This window comes from Meriones unguiculatus, chromosome 1 (genome assembly GCF_030254825.1).
Source record: "Meriones unguiculatus strain TT.TT164.6M chromosome 1, Bangor_MerUng_6.1, whole genome shotgun sequence".
In the NCBI taxonomy this organism is placed as follows: Eukaryota; Metazoa; Chordata; class Mammalia; order Rodentia; family Muridae; genus Meriones; species Meriones unguiculatus.
This window is the reverse complement of record NC_083349.1, coordinates 24,025,956-24,048,127: the sequence shown is the minus strand read 5'-3', so window position 1 is coordinate 24,048,127 and position 22,172 is coordinate 24,025,956. Positions and strand designations below refer to the sequence as shown.

The 22,172-nt window shown below is 51.6% G+C and overlaps 1 protein-coding gene across 5 annotated transcripts; it reads left to right on the top strand.

Moving 5' to 3' along the window:
- Positions 1-134: 134 nt before the first annotated feature.
- Positions 135-21,940, top strand: Dpp3 (dipeptidyl peptidase 3). 5 transcript variants are annotated; one of them, XM_060384184.1, is made up of 18 exons: positions 135-157; positions 2,390-2,664; positions 4,978-5,067; positions 5,530-5,667; positions 6,384-6,458; positions 7,657-7,750; positions 10,741-10,871; positions 10,956-11,086; positions 11,161-11,219; positions 11,979-12,173; positions 12,341-12,453; positions 12,693-12,785; positions 14,086-14,148; positions 14,224-14,348; positions 14,459-14,579; positions 16,027-16,206; positions 19,088-19,250; positions 21,375-21,940. In XM_060384184.1, exons 2-18 carry the CDS (start codon positions 2,395-2,397, stop codon positions 21,548-21,550), a joined length of 2,217 nt encoding a protein of 738 aa, XP_060240167.1. In that variant the 5' UTR covers positions 135-157; positions 2,390-2,394; the 3' UTR covers positions 21,551-21,940. The 5 variants fall into 5 exon arrangements, with proteins under 5 accessions (XP_060240167.1, XP_060240165.1, XP_021505945.1 ...); XM_060384182.1 differs by lacking the exon at positions 135-157 and adding an exon at positions 610-828; XM_021650270.2 differs by lacking the exon at positions 135-157 and adding an exon at positions 962-1,069.
- The last annotated feature ends 232 nt before the right edge of the window (positions 21,941-22,172 follow it).

The following is a 22,172-nucleotide window of genomic DNA, read 5'->3' as shown; positions in this document are numbered from 1 at the left end:
TTCAGTGCCAAGACACCACCGCCTACACAACCCTAGGGGGCAGCATTACTCCTTGAAGGTTGCTCATCCCTTGATGTAGATTCACTTATTAGTCCTGAAGTAAAAGCTGACAGGACTGAAGAGTCTGAGAAGTGACCCACCGAAAGCCACACAGCTGGTAGGTGACGGACGTCTGGTTTGACCTCAGGCAGCCCGAGTCAGTCCCCAGTCTAACCCAAGCTCTTTGCAATGTTAAGGGTCACTCAGACACCACCTTGAATACCAGGGGTGGATAGCATGCTCGCCTGTGTCCTGGGCTGCTGGAGTCAGGGGAGGGTGCTTTTCTATTTGTCTGGCAAATGGCTGCACCAAGAAAATGCCAGTTCTTTGCTGGCCTCGCCTTTGCGTGGGTTGAGGAAACTGAGGCTCCCAGTGTTTTAAGAACTGCTTCCAGGCGCCTGTAGCATTTTTTCTGCAACCTTCTAGGTGGGTGGTACTACTGCTCCATCGGGAGCTTCCTTGCACATAGCCTCCAAATAGCAGTCTCCAAATAGCATCTCCAAAACCCAGATCCGGAGAGGAGGGGGATCCACGTTGCTATGCTCTCCTTCAGTGCAGGTTGCTGACTGCCAAACCCAGGGGAAGGACACTGGAGGTGAAACCCCAAAGAGAGCAGGGTCCCAGCTACGTGTGTGGAGGCTTCTGATTATACGGACCCTGTGTTTGGAGACCTCTGTCCGTCCTCTCTGTGTGCACCAGGCAGCAGCCAAGTGGGGTACCCAGATACTCAAGCTGCTTCCTACACCTTCTCAACCCCCAACACCTCGCCACTACTCCGAGCGGAGCAAGGCAAGCGGACAAAAGGCCAAGGCCTCAGGGACCTTCCAAGCAAGCACCACCCGTAGGGCCAGGGGCGGGGAGTAGATGAGGGGAGGTGCTGATCTTGGTTCCTTTACTGGCTGGAGCTGCTGCCCATCTGATCCCTGGGGCCAGATTATTGGTTGGTGGGGCGGGGCTTGTGAGGTCCCAATGAATGGGGCGGGGGAGCCGGAAGCAGGAAGTGAGTTTGCGAACCGAGCAGCTGCAGCAGGTGAGGTGCGGCGCCGTGGTTTTGGGGTCACGGGGTGTCATCTTTAGGGGATCAGAGCGAGGCCTGCCTGTGCGCGCAAGATCATCCTGTTTCTGTTCGCCCTTCATTGCCTTTTCCAAATCTCTCCCTGCTTTCGGGCCAAGGAGGATTTCCGGGCAGTAAAGAGTTAACACCCCTTTCCGAGTCCCGTCCACAGGGTAGTTGGGGTGGGCGATGCCGCGCGAATGGGGCTTAGGGAGTGTGGACACGTGTGCCTAGTCAGGGGCGGGGCGTGGAGAATGAGGTGGGTTTGGAGTTCCCTGGGTCCCAACTGGATAAGTTGTTTGCTTTCCAAGTGTCATTGTCCCTACCTGGAAAATGGGTTGTGGATATGGCTTCCCAGGTGTAGCAACAGAAGAAAGTGGAGAGCTGAGGAAAAGAGAGATGAGTCCAGGGCAGATGCTGGGAAGGAAAAGCATGCAGGAAACATCACTGCTCTTTTTTATTTACTTATTTCTGACAGGGTTTCCTGTACTCCCAGACTGGCCTTGGAATCCCACCCAGGGCCTGGTTGTTGGCTAGGCAAGCACTCCCAACTCAGTTATATCCTTGCCCTGGAATTGGCCTCTTCTAATTTGCATACCCAGCTGTTGAGTTTGGTGTCACGATCAGTTTTACAGAGGAGAAAAGAGAGATGCAGAAAGGTGAAGCAGCTAGCCTGGGTTTTAGAATTGTTTGGTGGAGCAGGGTTGGAACAGGGGGTGGGTGTCCAGCAAGCAGCCAGACTCCTGCCTTTGCCAGCAGTTGTGATGGGCTAGAGGAATTCTGAACAAAGAGGCTCTGAAGTCCCAAAAGGTGGAGGTGAGAAGGGAGTGTCTTGGGCGGGAGTCTAGCATGAGGCTCTGTTCTGCTGGTTCTTCCTTCCCATGCTTAGAAAAAAGTCTTGGTGGTGCTTGCCATTAATCCCAGCACTCGGGAGACACAGCCTGGTTTACATAGCAAGTTCCAGGTCAGCAAGGGCTGTTACACAGAGAAACCCTGTCTTGAATAACCAAAAAAGAGAAAGAAAAAAGAAACAACAAACAAAAGTCTTGGCATCTTTGAGCCTCAGTTTCCTCATCTGTAATATGAGGTAGTTCGATTCAGACTTGAAGTCTGAGAGGCCGCAGTCCAAAACTGGCTCACTAAGTATTTGATCCTTTGAATTTCAACATCAGGCGAATAGCTGCTACTGTCTAACTCCCTCCTGGGCTTTTGGGTGGAAAGAAGTTCCGTTATGAGAGTTGAGAGCAGACGTGAAGATAGTGCGCTCTCTGAGCTGACTGTGACGTGTCCTTGCAGGGCTCATGGCAGATACCCAGTACATCCTGCCCAATGACATCGGTGTGTCTAGCCTGGACTGCCGGGAGGCCTTCCGCCTGCTGTCGCCCACAGAGCGCCTCTACGCCCACCACCTGTCCAGGGCCGCTTGGTACGGAGGCCTGGCTGTGCTGCTCCAGACATCCCCTGAAGCCCCCTACATCTATGCCCTGCTGAGCCGCCTCTTCCGTGCCCAGGACCCCGACCAGCTGCGCCAGCATGCCCTGGCTGAGGGCCTTACTGAAGAAGAGTATCAGGTCAGTTCTCACAGACCAGCCTGGTTCCCTGATGGGCTTCGGGAAGGGTGTAAAGGATCAAGGGGCACAGATCTCTCTCTCCGGCTAGGTAGAGGATTAGATTAGCACACATACACAAAAACACTCACATACGCACGCATACAAACATGCTCACACGCTCATGCACGCGCGCACACACACACACCCCTGCACGCACGCACACACACTGATCCCTGAAAAGCTTCAGGCTTGTCGTCTGTAGAATCCGCACACGGCCTGCCCGTAGTATTGTGGCGCCCTTCTTAGCACAGTGCCTGCTTCATAATGGAGGGAAACGAGGAAGGTGTGATGGCCCGCACCTTTCACTCCGGCGCTTAACGATGGCCGTGAGTTTGAGGCCAGCCTAGGTGTCATGGTTCTGGGCATTCTGCAGTGACTGTACAGCTGGTACTAGGAAGGTGGAGGAAGGCAGCCTGGGTAGAAAGTGGGAGGTCTGAGTTACGCTTCCGCATTGTGAGGGCCTGGGTAGAATGTTCGTCTCCTAGTTCTAGTCTGTGGGTGTTTTGGTGGAATAACATACTAATTCCTAGTGCATTGCTGCAGTTCAGAAACACACAAAACGCAAAGGCTCACACAGGTTTGTTGTCTCTGCAGAGGTAGCCACTGTGGCTGGACCTTGTCTGTTCTGTGTGAGTGCATGGGATACTGATACCTGTATGTGCACAGTATACCAGGGCCCCATTTAACTTACCTGGAACTCACCCTGTGGACCAGGGGCTGGCCTCGAACTCGGAGATCCACCTGCCTCTGCCTCTCAAGCGCTGGGATCAGAGGCGTGTGCCCCTGCTTCCCAGCTTAACTTACTTCTTTAAAATGTAAAATGACAGTCTGGTGTGTACGTGTGCAAACGTCAAATATATAGATGCCGGAAGAGAAGTTCCTCCCTTGAAACAGGATCTCTTTTACAAAGATTTGTCTTGTTTTAGCACATGTACATGTGTGTCAGTTCATGTGAGTTATAAGTGCCCACAGAGGCAAGAGGCACCTGACATGGGTGCTGGGAACTGAACCGGGGTCCTCTGGAAGAGCACTTGCTCACCGAGCCGTCTCTCCAGCCCCAGCACAGGGTCTCATACTGAACCTGAGTCTCGTTCTGGTGATGCTGACTGGCTCTCACACTCCCAGCATAGCCTGTGTACACACCCGCCTGCCCAGGGCTGGGGTTACATGTGTGCATGACCACTCCTGACTCTTATGTGAGCGCTGTGTATTCACACTCAGGTCCTCATGCTTGCAGGGCAAGCGCTCCTACTCACTGAACCGTCTTCCCAACCCCCTGTAACCTTTAACATCGTGTTCTCAGTGTTCTGTATACTGCCCATTTTTCAGATCTCCGTGTCCTGGAGAATTTCCAGGGAGAATGTATTAGTCCATTTCCTTTTGTGGCCTAGGAAGCACTCTATAGCAGTGTATACTATAATCAAATTAGTCTTTGTTTTTGTTTTTCAAGACAAGGTTGCTCTGTGTAGTCCTGGCTGTTCTGGAACTTGCTCTGTAGACCAAGCTGGCCTTGGACTCACAGAACTCCACCTGCTGCTGTCAGCCTCCTGGTGAGAGAGAGAGGGCATGAGGGAGAGAGAGAGAGAAAGAGAGAGAATGAATTATGAGCCTAGTGTGGTGGCAGACACAGGCGATCTCTCTGAGTTATAGTGCCAGTCTGGTCAACATGAGTACCAGGACAGACAGGACTACACAGGGAGACCTGTAAAAAAAAAAAAAAAGAAAGAAAGAAAGAAAGAAGGAAGGAAGGAAGGAAGGAAGGAAGGAAGGAAGGAAAGAGAAAGAAAGAAAGGAAAGAGAGAAGAGGGGACTTCAGGTATACCTGGATTCAGTTATTCAATGCTGTCTTGAGATGGGATCTTCATCTCTCAGTTTTTTTTCTCACCATTCCAGTAATAGAGCATCTAGACGTGGTGATATTGGCCAGTTTGACTGTTAAGTTCAGCTGATAGCAAGGGAAGATGATTTCCCTGACTGGCCCAGCCAGCTTGTGTGACTACCCTTGGGAGGCAGCTTCCTGCTCTCATCACCCTAGTGTGTTTGGTAGCTGCTGAAACCAGTTTGGCTCCCCAGTGGGGTGGGGGTAAAAATTGATCTGTGATACTGAATTGGGCCAGACTGGGGCCTCCTAGGATCAGGGTTCTGCCCTGTGATTCCTCAGTCTCTGCCACACTGGTCTGCCCTGGTGTTCTGGTCTCAGGCTGACCTTTTCCTGCAAGGGGAAGGGAGTGGGGATTCTCAGGTGCTTGATACTATGTCGCCTCCGCTCCCCAGGCATTCCTGGTGTATGCTGCGGGGGTCTACTCCAACATGGGCAACTATAAGTCCTTTGGCGACACCAAGTTTGTTCCTAACCTGCCCAAGGTGAGTTGGGGAGGGTGGCAGGGAGGCAGTGGTGGGCTGTGGTTGGAGAATGAAAAAGGGACCCTGGTTGGAATGAAAGCCCTGTCCCTGGGACACCGTGCGTGTCAGTCAGGGCCCCCGGTGCTGCAGACGTACACATCAAGGAAAAGCACAGCCCTTCCAGGTTGCTGACCTGAGAGTCAAGCAAGTGCAGGTTGTACAGATATGAACTGTTGGATACCCGCATCCTTGGGATAGGCAAAGCCCATCACTAGGGTTCCTCAGGTGTTAATGCCAGTACAAGTGGCCTGGTAATGTTGAATGATTGTCCGACCGTGCAGGTCTGAGGTAGCCTGAGGTTCAACTCTGCTCAGAGCTTGCTGTTTTCCGTGCTATGCTACGAGGCCTTGGGTTCAAGTAGCGGGAGGTTCTGGACATTTGAAGGGCATATGGCTGGACCAATGGCTTCCTTTTTCCTTGCAGGAAAAGCTGGAACGTGTGATTCTGGGGAGTAAGGCTGCTCAGCAGCAGCCGGAAGAAGTCAGGGACCTCTGGCAGACCTGTGGGGAGCTTATGTTCTCTCTGGAGCCAGGGCTTCGGCACCTTGGGCTGGGGAAGGAGGTGAGCCCTGCTCTCCAAGAGCCTGGCAAATGGGAGGGCGTCCTTGAGGCTGCTTGGTATGCATGGGAGGGCAGCTGATGAGAGGCGGCCGCTCCTCCTGCTCTCCAGCTAAAGCCAGTCAGCATCACAGGCCTGCTTGTCATCTGTAAAATGGGAAGAGAGCTGGATGGAATGTTTCCAGAATGTCCTTCCAGATCTGTCCTGCCAGGATGTGGGTGCACAAAAAGGGAAGGAGATTGAGAGCAGAGAGGAGAAGGAAGTCTAGGAGAGAATAATGTAGGGACTCAAGGGTCCCTGCCTCTAGGGATTGCTTGGGCTGACTGGGAAGAGGATGTGGAAGCCTCTTAGTGGTGGGCTGATTAGAAAGTATGGGAGGGGGCGGGGCTGGAAAGACTGAGTTAGGCATGGTGGCACAAGCCTGTAATCCCAGTCCTTGGAAGGTCATGATGGTTGTGAGTTTGAAGCCAGTGTGGTCTACATAGTAAGACCCTTTCTCAAAGAAGAAGAAGGAAAAAAAAAATCAAAGATGTCTGGGATCAAATATGTTTTATAGCTTTTCCCCTGGAAGTTGATGGGACAGGGTGGAAGTGCTGGGAGGACAGGCAGAGAGCCTAGGAAGGAAGCCATTGGCCGCCTCATAGGGCCTGACCTGTGCCCTCAATAACTCTGTTCTCTTGTCTCTCCACTCACCTTCCCTCACCTGTTTTCCCTAACAGGGAGTCACCACCTATTTCTCTGGGGATTGTACCATGGAAGATGCTAAGCTGGCCCAGGACTTTCTGGACTCTCAGGTTTGGGAATTGGCAATCTGGGACAGTAGTTTGATGGGGCTCCTTGTCCCCACCCCTTCACCACTGCCACCTGCTCTTGGGTCCCAGCTTGAACTCAAAGACATATGGGCACCTTGGGTCCTTGAGACGGAAAAGACCTAAGGATTCTTTGTGCGTGAGGTAAGCTTGCGCCAGCCAGAAAGACCAAGATGTTACCCGTGTGCCGGGAGGCATCCACTCCTGCCCTTCCCATCTCACACAGTGAGAGCCAGCTGGGTGACTCCATGCCTCACCCAACCAGCTAGTGAAAGTTAGTGCTCAGGAGGCTGGTGAATGGCTTGGGGCAAAGGTGCTTGCTGATAAGCCAATGACATGAATTCGATCCTCCGGGATCTTTGTAGTGGATAGAGAGAACTGATTTCCGAAATTATTGAGTCCTCCATACAAGCATTGTGGCACATGTATGGGCCCCATACATACATATGTACATATGTATACATACATAGATATGTACATACGTACACACCCACACACATATGTATTTGTTTTTTTCAAGACAGGGTTTTTTTCTGTGTAATAGGCCCTGGCTGTCCTGGACTCTCTTTATAGACCAGGCTGACCTATGTATACACTATATACTATATATATTTATGAGGTCTTAGGTCTTAGGAGAGAATGATAGTGGCCTAAATATATTCTCTATCCTGCTTTGTAACAGGTCCCTAAAATATATATATATATTTTTTTTTAATTAAAAAGTGTTTATTATAGTGTGTGTGTGTGTGTGTGTGTGTGCGTGTGTGCGTGTGTGTGTGTGTGCGTGTGTGCGTGTGCGTGTGCCTGAAGTATGGAACGTGCATCACCTTTGTGCAGGAGCCCATGCCTGTTCTGGGACTGGAGTTAGAGACTGCTGTGAGCCACTGCAGAGGTGCTGGGAACCAAATGTGGGTGCTCTGCGAGGGCGGTGCAACAAGCACTCTTAACTGCCAAGCTGCCCCTCGGCCCCTCGTATTTTATTTTTTTGAGTCAGCATTTTGCGTGTGGAGCTCTGCTTGACAGTCATCCCTGCTTGCCTTCCTTCCCACTGTGGGCTTGGGAAGGCTCCTCCGAGAGGCCCAGCCTACTTTTCCTCACTGTCCAGTGGGAGGGTCACTCCTCCACTCTCCCTGGTCTTCTTCAGTGACCTCACCCTCCTCCAAACCCTGCTCTGTTTTTCCAGAACCTCAGCGCATACAACACGCGGCTCTTCAAGGTGGCCGACCGGGAGGGGAAGTCCCACTATGAGGTGCGGCTGGCTTCAGTGCTCAAAACAGGTGCGCGCAGGTCCTGAAGTCTAATATCCGCCACCTAAGTCCCCGGTGGCGCAGGACAGCAGCCCAGCTCTGCAGCGGAAAGAGTCCTTTGGTCTCAGTTTTTCCTTCATACAGCAAAAGAGTGGCTCTCAGCTGGGTGGTGGAGGCGCACACCTATAATCCAGCATTTGGGAGGCAGAGGCAGGCAGATCTCTGAGTGTGAGGCCAGCCTGGTCTACAGAGTGAGTTCCAAGACAGCCAAGGCTACACAGAGAAACCCTGTCTGGAAAAACAACAACAAAAAGAGTGGCTCTCAACTCTCTGGATTACTTTATTAGACAAGGAACGGGTTTCTGATTGGCTCTTCCTGGTCTTCAGCCCACCCCAGAGCGAACATAGCCTCACCTCAGTCACTCAGATGGAGAGTGGTAGCCATAGGGGCCTGTGGTAAAGAAGGACAGAGAATATATTCAGGCCCTTGTGCTGCCCTTTGCTAGCTCGTTTTTACCTACCCACATCCCCAGCCAGTTTCCGGCCTCCAGCACTCTGCTCAAGCCATGTTCTACAGCTTCCTACATCTTGTCACCAAGTGTTCATGCAGTTTGTTTCCTGCTTCCTGCTCAGAACAGCTTCCAGCCCATCCGTGTTTACCCGGGCAGCTCCTCTTCATTCCATAGCTGGATGTGGATGGTACCTTTTAAGGGACCTTTCCCAGCGCTCCCCATAGTTTCCTAGTTGGCCTTCTGTGTCTTCATGACAAGCTAGCATGGGCTATGTGTTTCTGTCATCGCCTTTCCCAGTGCCTAGTGCTTGATGAATATACCATCTGCATGCAGATAGGGGGACAGTATGAGCTGCCACAGGGTGATGGAAAAGCATAGAGGGCAGCACAAAGTCTGTTTTGACTTAAAAAGAAATAGGGGAAAAAAAAGGACACATAACTAGAGATATTGCTCAGCGGTAAAGAGCACTTCCTGCTTTTCTAGAAAACCTGGGTTAGGATCTCAGCATCCACATCGGGCCAAATGTAACCATGGTTTCAGAGCGCCCAGCACTCTCTTCTGTCTTTCCTAGGTAGCAGGCACATACATGTAGGTATGTATGTGTACCATTCATACATATACATCAAACAAAAACAAATAAATCTTAAAAAAAAAAAAAAGAAAGAAAAGGGACACCAGTCCAGGAAACAGGTTATGTTGGAATAGAAGCCGGAATAGACCCCATGCTAACAGCACAGATTTTGTGATAGGATAATGGCCAAGAGTGGCTCTGGGGCTGGGAATGTGAGTCAACGGTGGGGCACTGACCTAGCATGCTCAAGGCCCTGGATTCTATTCCACATACTGAAAACCTCGCCTTTTCCAGGGTCTAGAAGGCTGCCTCTGTGTCTGTGCCTTGGCTAGTGATCCCTCCCTTGATTCACAGAAACTCCTGTCCCCAGTAACACTCAGCAAGCACAGTTAATGAGGTGTGGCTCTTCTTTTATTCTTTACCTCCCTCCCCCAAGGATTTCTTTCTTTTTCTTTTTGAAGATTTATTTCTATGTGTATAGTATGTGTGAGTTTATGTGCACCTTATATGTGCAGGTGCTCGAGAAGGCCAGGAGAGAGCATCAGATACTGTGGAACTGGGGTTACAGATGGCTAAGACACCTGATACAGGTGCTGGGAACTGGACCTGGGTCTTCTGCAAGGGCAATGTGTATTCCCTTCCTCCTCACCTCCCGCCAAGGCATAGTCCTCTGTGTAGCCCTGGCTGTCCTGGAACTCCATCTGTAGACCAGGCTGGCCTTGAACTCAGAGATCCACCTGCCTCTGCCTCCCGTGTGCTGGGATTAAAGGCGTGAGCCACCACCGTCCTGCAAGAGCAGTATGTACTCGTAACCACTGAGCCATGTCTGTTATACGTTTTCTAGGGCAGAGTCTTTCTCTGTAGTTCAGGCTAGCCTGATTGGATTACAGGTGTGCACCGCTGTGCCCGTCATAAGTCTTGTGACTGTTTTTGGAGTATTGGGATTTTTTGTTTATTTTTTTGTTTTTTTGAGACAGGGTTTCTCTGTGTATCCCTGGCTGTCCTGGAATTCACTCTGTAGACCAGGCTGTCCTTGAACTCACAGAAATCTGCCTGCTTCTGCCTTCTGAGTGCTGGGATTAAAGGCATGTGCCACCACTGCCTGGCTGGAGCATTAGGTTTTTGTGGAGGTTAGTTTTTGTGTTTTTGAGATTACGTCTTCTGTAATCTTTGAAGGTACCCTAAAATAATCACGTGTCTGACGTGACTTTCCCACCTCTACTTCTCAGCTGATGGCGTTGCAGGTGTATGGTACCATTCCCTCCCTCCCTTCTCCTCTCCGTCCCTTCTTTTTTTTTTTTTTAGATTTAGCATTTGCACACATGTTAGTTGGGGTTTTTTTTTTTTAAGATTTATTTTAATATTTATAAAACATTCTGCTTGCACACCAGATCTTATATAGATGGTTATGAGCTACCATGTGGTTGCTGGGAGTTGAACTCAGGACCTTTGGAAGAACAGTGAGTGTTCTTACCCTCTGAGCCATCTCTCCAGCCCCGGTTTTGTACATTCACCTTGTGGAGGACTTAGGGACTGAACTCAGGTCCTCAGACTTGATGGTTAGGACCTATACCCTCTGAGCTAATTTCCTAGCCCCTGTATTTTTTGAGACAAGGTCTTACTGTAGCTCAGGCTGGCCTCAGACTCAGTATGATCCTCCTGGCTCCATCTCCCAAGCACCAAGATTACAGGTGTGCACCACCGTGCTTGGTTTATGCAGTACTGGGTGTCAAGCCTGTGGCTCTATGTATCCTAGGCAAGCACTCTAGCGGTTGAGCCGAATTCCTGGCCCCTAATATATGCATGTTTGAAGAAGACAGTCTATCCTAATTTCTGTTGGCAGCAGGGAGCCACTGAAGTTCTTCCTTGGTCAGATTGAAAAGCCTGCTGAGCTGCCCAATACTGGCTTTTTCCCTGAGTGTTACCTCCCTCCTTAGACCCTGCTCTCGACTCCGAATTGACTTCCAAGCTGAAGAGCTACGAGTTCCAGGGGAGCTATTTCCAGGTCACCCGGGGAGACTATGCCCCCATCCTTCAGAAGGTGGTAGAACACTTGGAGAAAGCCAAGGTAGGGCTGGCCTGGCCACGCACAACCCCTCTGGGCAGCAAAGGTGGACGGCCCACGGCTTACCAGAGCCCTTTTTACCCCTAGGCATATGCAGCCAATAGCCACCAGGAGCAGATGCTGGCCCAGTACATAGAGAGCTTCACCCAGGGTTCCATTGAGGCCCACAAGAGGGGCTCCCGTTTCTGGATTCAGGACAAAGGCCCCATTGTAGAGAGGTGAGGTGCCCGCCTCTGCCACCCCTCCATGCCTTCTGCCAGATCGCCTCCATCTCTCCCCTTCTCGCCTCTAGTTACATTGGCTTCATTGAGAGCTACCGTGACCCCTTTGGCTCCCGAGGAGAGTTTGAAGGTAACTTCTTATGGAGCGGGGAGGTTGGGTGCGAATCCCTTTTGCACAGGTCTAACCTGTTCACACTCCCTTTCGCGGGTTCTGGCCTTCCTTCCTAGAGGTAATGACAGCAGCCCTGGGGCAGTTTACTTAGAATGTCTAGGCATTGTGTAGTACAAAGTTAACCTGAGGCTTTTACCATAGTGGCTGAGCCCAGTTACCCTGACTTGGAGACTTTCGCTGTTTTGCCTTTTGTGCCTGACCCAACAAGGCTCTCGGTAGACAGTCAACGGGCAGGCTTGATTTCTTGGCCTGGATTTGCCTATCTGTGACCATAAGCTAAGTAAGTCAGACCTCTGAGCATCACAGTGCAGTGATGTGCTCAGCAGCGCCTCTGAGGCGGATGTGTCTGCTCTCATCCCCAGCCGATGGCAGACTGCCTCGGTCCTCATCCTACGGGAAAGTCATTGCCATACCCACCTCGGCCTGCTCTCGTTCTCCCCATTCTGTATAGAGAGGCTGAATATCAAGTTGCTGAAGGCAGAGATTAGCTTGGCAGGAGGGAAGATAGCACCAGCAGTGCCTAGGAGCTCAGACCTGAGGTCATAAGAACATGAAGGCGTTCTCAGGCCTGTAGCTTTTCGTTCTTGGGGCCTTGCGTTCTCCTGCAGCCAGCATAGGGCTGCTGTGTCCAGGATAAATGAGATGGCCGGAGGAACCGGGTAGAGTGCAATGGGGTCCCAGGATGCTACCAAACCACAGGCCCCCTCCACTCCACAGGCTTCGTGGCCATGGTCAACAAAGCCATGAGTGCCAAGTTCGAGCGGCTGGTGGCGAGTGCTGAGCAGCTGCTGAAGGAGCTACCTTGGCCTCCTGCCTTTGAGAAGGACAAGTTTCTCACCCCTGACTTCACTTCCCTGGATGTCCTCACCTTTGCTGGCTCGGGCATCCCTGCAGGCATCAACATCCCCAACTGTGAGCTCCCTTCATATCCCCCCCCCACCCAGTTCAAGGAAGAGCCCATATATTCCTCGCCCTTCACACATGTTTCTGGCCACAAAGTGCCCTTTGCCCCTCCCCCTTCTGTCAGTGTCCCTTGACCTCTGCCCTTCCCTCTGTCAGCTCTCTTCCCTGTCTTCTAGATGATGACCTGAGACAGACGGAAGGCTTTAAGAATGTGTCTCTGGGGAATGTGCTGGCCGTGGCCTATGCCACAAAGCGGGAGAAGCTCACGTTCTTGGAGGAAGACGACAAGGTATGCGTTGGACCTGAGGCTTGGGGTTAGGCTCTGCTTGGCTTCCTTGAGTCTGGGAAGGCATATGGACCAATACTTCGGTAAGGTCAGAGTCCAGCTTTGGTTCTGGCTTAGCCACTTTCCTGCCAGGTGACCCTTTGGCACTGGGGAGCTTCCATTTCCTCTCAGGATGCGCAGTGGAGGCAGTCCCTCCTTCCAGGCCATTGTGAGGGTGAGATGGGCTTCCCCTGTCTTGGCAGGACCTGTATATCCGCTGGAAGGGGCCGTCCTTTGATGTGCAGGTGGGGCTACATGAGCTGTTGGGCCACGGCAGCGGCAAGCTCTTTGTGCAGGTGAGAAGGGCCAGCAGTGAGTGATGCCGTTCATTTCTAGGGAGACACGGCTCCCTTCAGCATCTGGAATAGCACAAGATGTACAAATGTTCAAGGTGTAGAGACTGATGGTGCTGCGGCCTTGGCAGTGGCAGAGCCTGGCCCCTCCTGGTCCCTGTCTAGGGGCTGCCTGGCGCATATCTTCAAGGGGCGCTTTCCAGGCCCGAGCCCAGCAATCCCTCTTATTGAGCTGTCTTGGAAAGCCCTCTTTACCCATTCATTCATCTGGGCTCTGGGAGCATTTTGTGGGGGAGGTCAAGTCTTTCCTGCTTAAGGGACTGTCTCCCCAGAGCACTTTTTATCCATTTGGCCACAGTGCCTGGGGCCCTTGGCCTGGGGAACACGGAAAGGCTGACAGTCTTTCCAGCAGGCTAAGGAGACTCGTGGCTCCCCGTGTGGAGCCTGAGCTAACCAGAGGAGGGTAAAGACCAACAGTGAGAATGGGGTTCTGGGCTGGGCTTACTCCCACTGGTGGGGCTGTCTCTTTGGATGAGGGAGGGCTGAGCTGGGCCTGGTCAGTCAAGAGAATTCAGAGAGCAGCTGAAAGGGCATGAGCCCAGCATGGTGTCTCATCCATTCTCCACTCAGTCCACAGCCTTCAATAAATCTTTTCTTCTGTCTGGGCCCCAGTGGACCCATCTCTCCAGTGGGGTTTCTGATGCTGTCATACAAACCATCGTGAAGAGTAAAAAGGGGAAGGGCAGCGTAAGCCCCGGTGCAGCGGGGTCTTAGCAAATGTGTGAGTCCTGGGAGGCAAAGAGGTTACGCGGCCTGATTCCATTTCGGGGTTCTCGGTCCCTGAGCCTCAGCTTTGCCACCTGTGATGTGTGGTGATGATAGAGCCTTCTCCAGGAGGTGGCTGGGAAGATTAAATGTGTGATACGTGAGAGACACTTGGCATATGTGGGCTGGGGGGGAGCATGTAGGTAGCCTGAGTGGCAGGGCCAGGAAGCATGGGGAGAAAGCAGCCAGACTCATTGGCCCGCACATTGGAGTGTCTCCCACTCGTGTCTGGAGAGTCTGAATTCACATACAATTTCAGGTGGTCCCTCCCTTGTCTGGACCCCAGTTTCCCTCTCTGTGCAGTGAAGAGAGTGAGTGGGTGGACCCTAACCACCTAGGGATTTGAGGAGGTGGTCGGCCTCACAGAGCTTTGAGGGTTGCCTGCCTGTTCCCCCTCCTTATCTTCCTGAGCCACTCACACTCTGCCCAGGGACACTGTTCCCCGGCCCACCCCACACTCATGACCTTGACTGTGCAGGATGAAAAAGGCGCGTTCAACTTTGACCGGGAGACAGTGATCAACCCGGAGACGGGGGAGCAGGTGAGGAGAGCTCCCGCGGAGCCGGGCTGCTGGGATGGGAGATGTGGGCAGAGCCTGATTCCTGGGTCATTCTAGGTTCAGAGTTGGTACCGGAGTGGAGAGACCTGGGACAGCAAATTCAGCACCATTGCCTCCAGCTACGAAGAGTGCCGTGCGGAGAGCGTAGGCCTCTACCTCTGCCTCAACCCCCAAGTGCTGGAGTAGGAACCGTGGGCTGGAGGGGGGGTGCTGGGCCAGGTCCCCACACTGGCAGCTCTGAGGGTATCAGAGCACAGGGCTAACCTGATCGTCCCCATTCCCACCCCACCAGGATCTTTGGCTTTGAGGGAGCTGATGCCGAAGACGTCATTTACGTAAACTGGCTCAATATGGTTCGGGCCGGGCTGTTGGCCTTGGAGTTCTACACCCCAGAAGCGGCCAACTGGCGACAGGTAGGGCTGGCGAGGAGCCTGCCGTGTGGCCACAGTCAGGATGACAAGTGCACCTCCTAAGGCTCTGGCCCCAGACTCTGTGGTGAGGAAGCCATGTCATACCTCTGCTGGAGAAAGAGTCAGGGTTCACATTCACCAGGTCTTCCTTCTTAGCCATCGGACTCAGCTACTCAGTCACAACAGAGAGCTTTTTGTTGTTTTGTGCTTTTCAGAACAGGGTTTCTCTTTTTAACCTATCACTGACCTGTAACTCACTCTGAGACCAGGCTGGCCTCCAACTCAGAGATCCGCCTACCTCTGCCTCCTGAGCGCTGGGGACCAAAGGCATACGCCAGCACGTATAGTTTGAAAACATATAGTTTGGCCAACATATAGTTTGAAACTATGGTAACCAACAGTGATTTATATAGTTTGAAACTATGGTAACCAACAGGCGCACACACACCAGAGGATGACTGTGTAGAGCCAGTTTCTCTCCTTCCATCTTGTGAGTCCTGGGAGTCAAACTCAGGTTGTCAGGTTGGCATGGCAAGTGCTTTGCTCATCAGGCCTCTTTGCTGGCCCTTTTGATTTCAGTTTCTAGCAAAAGCAGGCCAATACCGTTTGAGGAGAGAGTGTGTGTCCTCCCAGGGCACACACTGAACAGCCTCGCCGCTCCTGGGGAGATGAGGCAGCTAGCTTACTTGAACCCAGACATTCCTGAGAAGCCAGGGCAACATAGCAAGGTCCCCTTTCAAAAGAGAAAAGAGGGCTGGAGAGATGGCTCAGTAGTTAAGACCGGCAGCTGCTCTTCCAGAGGACGCAGGTTCAATTACAGCACCCTCACCACAGCTAAGAAAATTGTCTGTAACTTCAGTTCCAAGGAATCCAACGCCTTCTGGATTCCACAGACACTGCACACACGTGGTGTACATACATGTAAGCAAAACAACATATGAAACAATAAAAATTTAAAAAGCTTAAAGAAAAAAGAAAGAAAATAATGTATGTGCATTGTTTTGCACACATAAAAGAAAATGCACATTTCAGAGTCTGGACTGAGGCGTGAATCCCGTCTCCTCTGGCGGCTGTGTGACCTTGAATTAGTCACTTCACTTCTCCGCGCCTCCATGTTTTGTTGTATAAGAGTGGGGATAGCAATGCCTACTTGGTTCCACTGTTGAGCACAAAAAAAAAAAAAAGATGGGGAAGGAGAGTGCTCAAGGACTTAGTCGGGGAGCCTCATGAGCATTAAGAGCTGTGGCAAGTGATGAGGGGCCGTGGGGCACCGGGCTGTCTTCACACAGCCCGCCTCAGCGAAGGCAAGAGGAAGGAGGGATTTGAGGGCGTGGGGCAGAGGACCCACAGGGTAAGCGGGAATAAATGGGTAACGAAACTGCCGATTAGCCGGTTGAGCACGTTAACTCGGTATCGGCCACACACCCGCTCTTTCTTCCGGCCCTGGCAGGCCCACATGCAGGCCCGGTTTGTGATCCTGAGGGTTTTGCTGGAGGCTGGCGAGGGACTCGTTACCGTCACTCCCACCACGGGCTCCGATGGGCGTCCAGATGCCCGGGTCCACCTGGACCGCAGCAAGATCCGCTCAGTGGGCAGGCCGGCCTTGGAGCGCTTCCTCAGGAGACTCCAGGTAAGTGAAGGTCTCTCACCTCAGCCACCTCCAATCTCTTCTCTGTCTCTCCCTCCCATCCTGTCAGTACATCTTAACCTCCCGGCCAGTTCCTTTGTTCAGCAAGCTATGAGCAGTTTCTCACAGGGTCACACGGGAATGCAGACAGCAAACAGGGAAAGAGTAAGGACACAGGATGCCTTGAGGTCACAGCAAAAGCTGTACAGTGGTAACACTGTTGGGTGTGATGGTGAGCAAGAGGAAAGGAAAGGCCTGGTGCTTGCAGAGGCCAGAAGAGGGCATCAGTTCCCTTTACAGATGGTTGTGAGCCACCATGTGGGTTCTGGGACTCAAACTCATCCTCTGCCCCATGAGAAACCCGTCTTTATAGTAGAATACTTTCTTAGTTTTGTTTTGTTTTTTTTCAGAGACAGAGTTTCTCTGGATAGCCCTGACTGTCCCTGACTTGATTTGTAGATCAGGCTGGCCTTGAACTAGCCTGCCTCTGCCTCCCGAGTGCTAGGATTAAACGTGTGTACCACCACATTCAGCCTGGTATAGTACTTTCTACAAGAATGGGCCTGTCGTGGGTGTTTTCAACAATTCACGTATTATTAACCAGAAAGTTACGGTTGTTTGAACTAGAAATCAAAATATCTCTGTGATTGCCTGTCTGTTCCTAGGAAGGACTAAAGATCTTTCCATAAAATGTGTGGGAGTTTGGGGTGTTTTTGTTTTTAAAGGTGTGTGTGTGAGAGAGAGAGAGATTGAGGGGTTGTGCATGTGCCACAGTATGAAGGTTAAAGATTGCTTGTGGAGTTGGTCCTCATGCTTGTATGTAGACTCTGGGGATCAAACTCTGGTCATCGGGCTTGTGTGACAAATATATGCTGGTCTGTCAAGCTGTCCCACCAGCCCTGTTTATTGATTTTAGTTTTTCATTTTTCTTACTTATTTTTTATTCTTTAACTTTTTTTTTTTAAATATTTTGAGACAGTCTTACATGCATATCCCTGGATGGCCTAGAACTCACTATGTAGACCAGGCTCACCTTGAACTTGTGTCCTCCTGTCTCTGGCTCTGCCTCCCAAGTGCTGAAATGATAGGTGTGTACTACCAGGTCTCACTATGTAGCCCTGGCCGGCCTGCAACTCTCTGTGTAGACCAGGATGGCCTCAACCTCACGGAGACTGATGTGCTTCTGTCTCCCTAGTGCTGGGATAAGGGCGTGATCACTGTGAGTGGCCCAGTTTGGTCCAGGGGAATCTTGCAGCGTCAGGTTCAGTCTCCTCAGCAGCGTTTTATAGAAACAGAATATGAAGGCGTCTTTGATGCAGCTGTTTACTGTGTCAGCCATGTTTTCTGCTTCGGTGTTAACAGAGGTTAGGTAAGAATCTGTATTTGTGGCTTCGTGGCAACAGTGAGCTCGGTTCCTGTGTGACTGGCTGGCAGCAGTGAGTAGCAGCCCCACATTCAGACATGGCATGGGCTCTTCATTTTGCCCAAGGACTTCCTGATTCCTGTTATTGCTACAGTCCTCTTTCTGTATCCCCCAGTTCCACATCCATAAATTCTGCCAACTTCTCACACACACACATACACACACACACACACACAGAGTATTTAGGAGAATCATCTTGTATGTACTGGATAGCCACAATATTTCTTTCTAGTCATTATTCCCTAAACAGTATGGAATAAGAGTTAATGACATCGCATTGCATTGCCTGGGGTGCTGTGTGCTCTAACGGCCTGGGTTACCGGGCAGTTGGTAGAGTGCTTGCCTAGCGTACATGAAGCCCTGGGCCGCAGCCTCAGCAGTGCATAAAAGTGCTGGCGCATCCTGTGATCTTGGCACTCAGGAGTGGAGGGTCAGTCTTCTCTACATAATGAGGCCAACCCAGGCCAGCCACACACGTGTGTCCTGTTCCGTCTGCCCCGGTCCTTTGGAACAGGATCCTTCCCTGAGCCTAGAGCAAGGCTGGCAGCCAGCAGGCCCTAGTTGTCCTCCCATCCTCCTTCCCCAGCACTGGGATTACAGGCCCCATGTGACAATGCCCAGCTTTTTACATAGGGGCTGGGGATTTGAACTCATGACTGTGGTTCTCACCCACTGAACCAGCCCTTTAAAAATGTTAGCTGTCAGACATTCTGTACCTTTAATCTCTGCACTTAGAAGGCAGAAGCTTGTAGTTCTCTTGGGAGTTCAAGGCCAGCCTGTTCTACATAGTGAGAAGTTGTCTTAAAAAGAAAAAAGAAAGCCATCAGCAGGATGTGGTGTTCCACGCTTGTAATCTCAGCACTCAGGGAGGCAGAGGCAGGTGGATCTCTGAGTTCAGGCCAGCCTGGTCTACAAAGTGAGTTCAGGACAGCCAGGGCTACACAGAAAAACCCTGTCTCCAAAAGCCAAAACAAGCAAACAAACAAAAAACAAAAGGTGGGGGAGGGGGACCTGGAGAGATGGCTCAGCGGTTAAGAGCACTGTCTGTTCTTTCAGAGGTCCTGAGTCCAATTCCCAGCAACCATCTGTACTGCAATCTGATGCCCTCTTCTGGCATGCAGATAGATGTATATGCAGATAGAGCACTGACATACAATAAATAAATAAATCTTTAAAAAAAAAAAAGCCATCTAGGATTTTTGACGTTTGATTTTGAAACAGTCTTATGTGGCTCAGGCTGTACTCCCTGTGTTACCAAGGATAGGCCCCAACTGTTGATCTTCCTGTCTCTACCTTCCAAGTGCTGGAATCATAGGTTGTTTTAGCACCAAAATTTTAGAGAAGACAAACCATAGCACTTCCTCTCCAGAGCTAGGCACAGCTGGCCGTGGCCACTGGCAGAGAGCCCTGTGGATGCAAGGTGAGCGCCCACCCTGGGCACTTAATTCCTCCTTCCTACAGGTGCTGAAGTCCACAGGGGATGTGGCTGCAGGGCGGGCCCTGTATGAGGGGTATGCAGCGGTCACTGACGCACCCCCAGAATGCTTCCTCACCCTCAGGGACACAGTGCTGCTGCGCAAGGAATCCCGGAAGCTTATCGTTCAGCCCAACACTCGCCTCGAAGGTAATGGACGTCACACACCGTGTTCTTCCCGACAGACCCCAGGCCCAGAACCTTGGTATTTTCCATCTCACACAGGGACGCTGTCAGACAGCAGCGGGAGGTTTCAGGAGGGCCAACAGAGTAGCAGCTTGTGGAGGCCAGCCAGGACCTGGAGGCTCCTGGCTGTGGAAAGACCTAGCAGGAGGCAGAGCCAGGCATTGAGCTGGGACTGCACAGTCCAAGTAGGACCTAGGAGAATTTGAATCAGCAACGTTCAGAATGGTCCCCTTTCTCAAGTAACATTTCCATTTCCAGAATCCCTGACCCTGCCTGCATGGTGCTGGCACCGTGTGTGCCCTCTTGTCTCTCCAATGCACCACGTCCATTCCACTCGATAGCCTCTGTACAGGCTGTTCCCTCTGCTTGGCATGGTTCTTCTGGTTGGTCAGGTCCCTGTTAAGTGGCACCTTCCTGAGACCTGCGATCTCCGGCCCCTGGACACAAAGTAACCTCTTCAGTCTTTTATCTCTCAGTTTCATTTTCTTTGTGCTTTGATACATCCAGTGCAGGGAGGCCACTGAGGGAGGGAGCAGTGGGTGGGACCAAGGCCATTCCCCGAAGCAGTTCAGAGCCTGTTAGGAAGGAAAACATCGAGGTACTCATCACCTAAGGGAAACGTGAACGAACGTTTAAAGGACAGTAACAGTGCTCTGATAAAGATCCCATCCGTAGCTTCAGAGCATCCAGGAAGTGGTGCTTAAAGCAGACCTGAGGAATAGGTTGGAGTCTTCCAAGGTAGTGGTGAGTTGGGGTGTGGCCCAGTATGAAACAGGCCATGGGTTCTACCCCCATGGGGTACACTTTGGGATCGGTGGTAGTGATGGTGGCGGTGGAAGACTTGCAGGTCTCAGATACGGGGTGAAATGTTTTCACAGTAGGCCGGGATTATAACTCACTGACAGCATGCTTTGCACTGCCATAGAAGGCCCTAGGCTCCATCCCCAGTACTGGGAAGAAAAAACAAGGTTACTATCAGCTCACCAGTTTCCATCTGGGAACCGAAAGGCACACGCACAAATGGTCTTCACATTTGCCTCAGCCCCTACAGCTAGATGGGGCCAGAGTCGGGACCTGAGCTTGGGCCATGCTAGCCTGAACTTAACCATATTAGCTCTCCTAGCTGCTGTGTGCCTCTCAGTGCCAACACGCGGCACAGCGTGCAAAGGTAAAGCGGCTGAAGAGCGGTAGAGGGGGTGCTTCCCACCAAAGTCCAGGGACCCTGAGACAGGCCCGTTTAAGAACAAGATGCCCAGAGGCGGTGTCTTAACGCTGCTGCTCAGGGAGCACTCACTGAGCACCTCCCGATGTTCTAGCCTATGCAGTCACCCTAGCACCTTGAGAGGAGGGGTGCTGTGCTCTCTCCCCACTTGACCCACAAGGCACTGAGGCTTACAGCAGCTGGGAGACTTGCCCACGGTCTAGACAAATGAAACAGTTGCTGGACGGTGAGTTTCAAGGGGCTGCGGACCGTGTGTGTTTCGTCTAATATGGCACTTGAAAATTAATTTTAGATTATTTTACGTGTGTTTTGCCTGCACGTATGTATATGCACCATGCGCCGTGTGCCACGAGTCCCTGGATCCCCAGGGACTGGAATTACAGATGGTTGTGAGCCGCTGTGTGGGTGCCAGAGGCCAAGCCAAGAGCAGCCTGGGTCCTCAGCAAGAGCAAGCACTCTTAACCCCTGATCTGCCTGTCTCTCCAGCCCCTGGCATAACACTTTCATCAGTCATTTTTGTTAGTGAGTGTCAAGGTTATATTGGTTTTGTTGAGCCCAGGATTTTCTAGGCTGGCCTTAAAATTAATGACCCTCCTTCCTCAGCCCCTTGAGTGCTGGGATTACAGTGTGTGCTACCATGCCAGATTTGGTTTAAATCTTGGCTTAAGGGGAAAAAAGAAAGCAGTTTAAGTCTCCTCCCTGGAATTCTGCCTTTCTTGCAGGGTTATTCTAATGTCTAAATTAGATAACTAGCCTGAACATCGAACAGTTTGTGCCATAGAGTCAGTGAGAACTTGCCGCTCCTATAACTGTACTCCTCTAGTCACATCTTTCTGTGCTGCTCTTCTCTCTCCATCTCCTCCCAGGCTCGGAAGTACAGCTTGTAGAGTATGAGGCCTCAGCTGCTGGTCTCATCCGATCCTTCTGTGAGCGTTTTCCCGAGGATGGGCCTGAGCTGGACGAGGTCCTTATCCAGCTGGCCACAGCAGATGCCCGATTCTGGAGAGACCAGATCAAGGAGGTCCCATCTGGCCAGGCCTGAGAAGAGCTGTGTGGTCTCTCCCCACTCCATCAAACCAGGGCCATTGGTGGCTCTGAGTTGTGTGTGTGATTAGGAGTTGGGGGAGCGGCAGGAGCTTGGACTTTGGTGCTACCTCAGCTGAGGGTGGTGATGCTAACCCCTTCCATTTGTCAGCACTTTCCAGTTTACCAAGTACTTCCTCAGTTCCTCGATCTGCACTGCCAACTGTGGAGGGAGCTCCACGGGGTGCCTAGTCCAGTTCCCCACGGGAAAATGGCAGTTCTGAGAAGTGACTAGTCTTTATCCAGCAGGTGGCATGTGACAGAGCCAGGGCTCAAAGCATTCTCACCAGATCCAGTGCTCTTCATGTATTACTTTTATAGCCAGAAAAATAAATACCACAAACCACCACCGTCTTTGCAATGTGTGTGATTCTTCCTCTTTGAGTTCAAAGCTTGGGGAATGCACAGTACCTCACTTTTGGCTTCAGGTGCACTGTAGGATTTTGATATCATTTCCAAAGGAGGGCACAAAGTCACAGCGTGAGTTCTGCAGCTCTCTCTTTTTTTCTTAAGATTTACTTTTAAATGTATGTATGCGCTTCTCCACGTGTGTGCTGTGACAGCAGAGGCCAGAAGCTGGC

Excerpts from the sequence above, each read along its gene's own strand:
- Dpp3 (XM_021650270.2), top strand. The coding sequence starts at position 1,009 with ATGAATGGGGCGGGGGAGCCGGAAGCAGGAAGTGAGTTTGCGAACCGA. Across the intron at positions 12,174-12,340 it reads AGGCATCAACATCCCCAACT|ATGATGACCTGAGACAGACG; the intron begins GTGAGCTCCCTT and ends CCTGTCTTCTAG. Across the intron at positions 14,349-14,458 it reads CTCAACCCCCAAGTGCTGGA|GATCTTTGGCTTTGAGGGAG; the intron begins GTAGGAACCGTG and ends CCACCCCACCAG.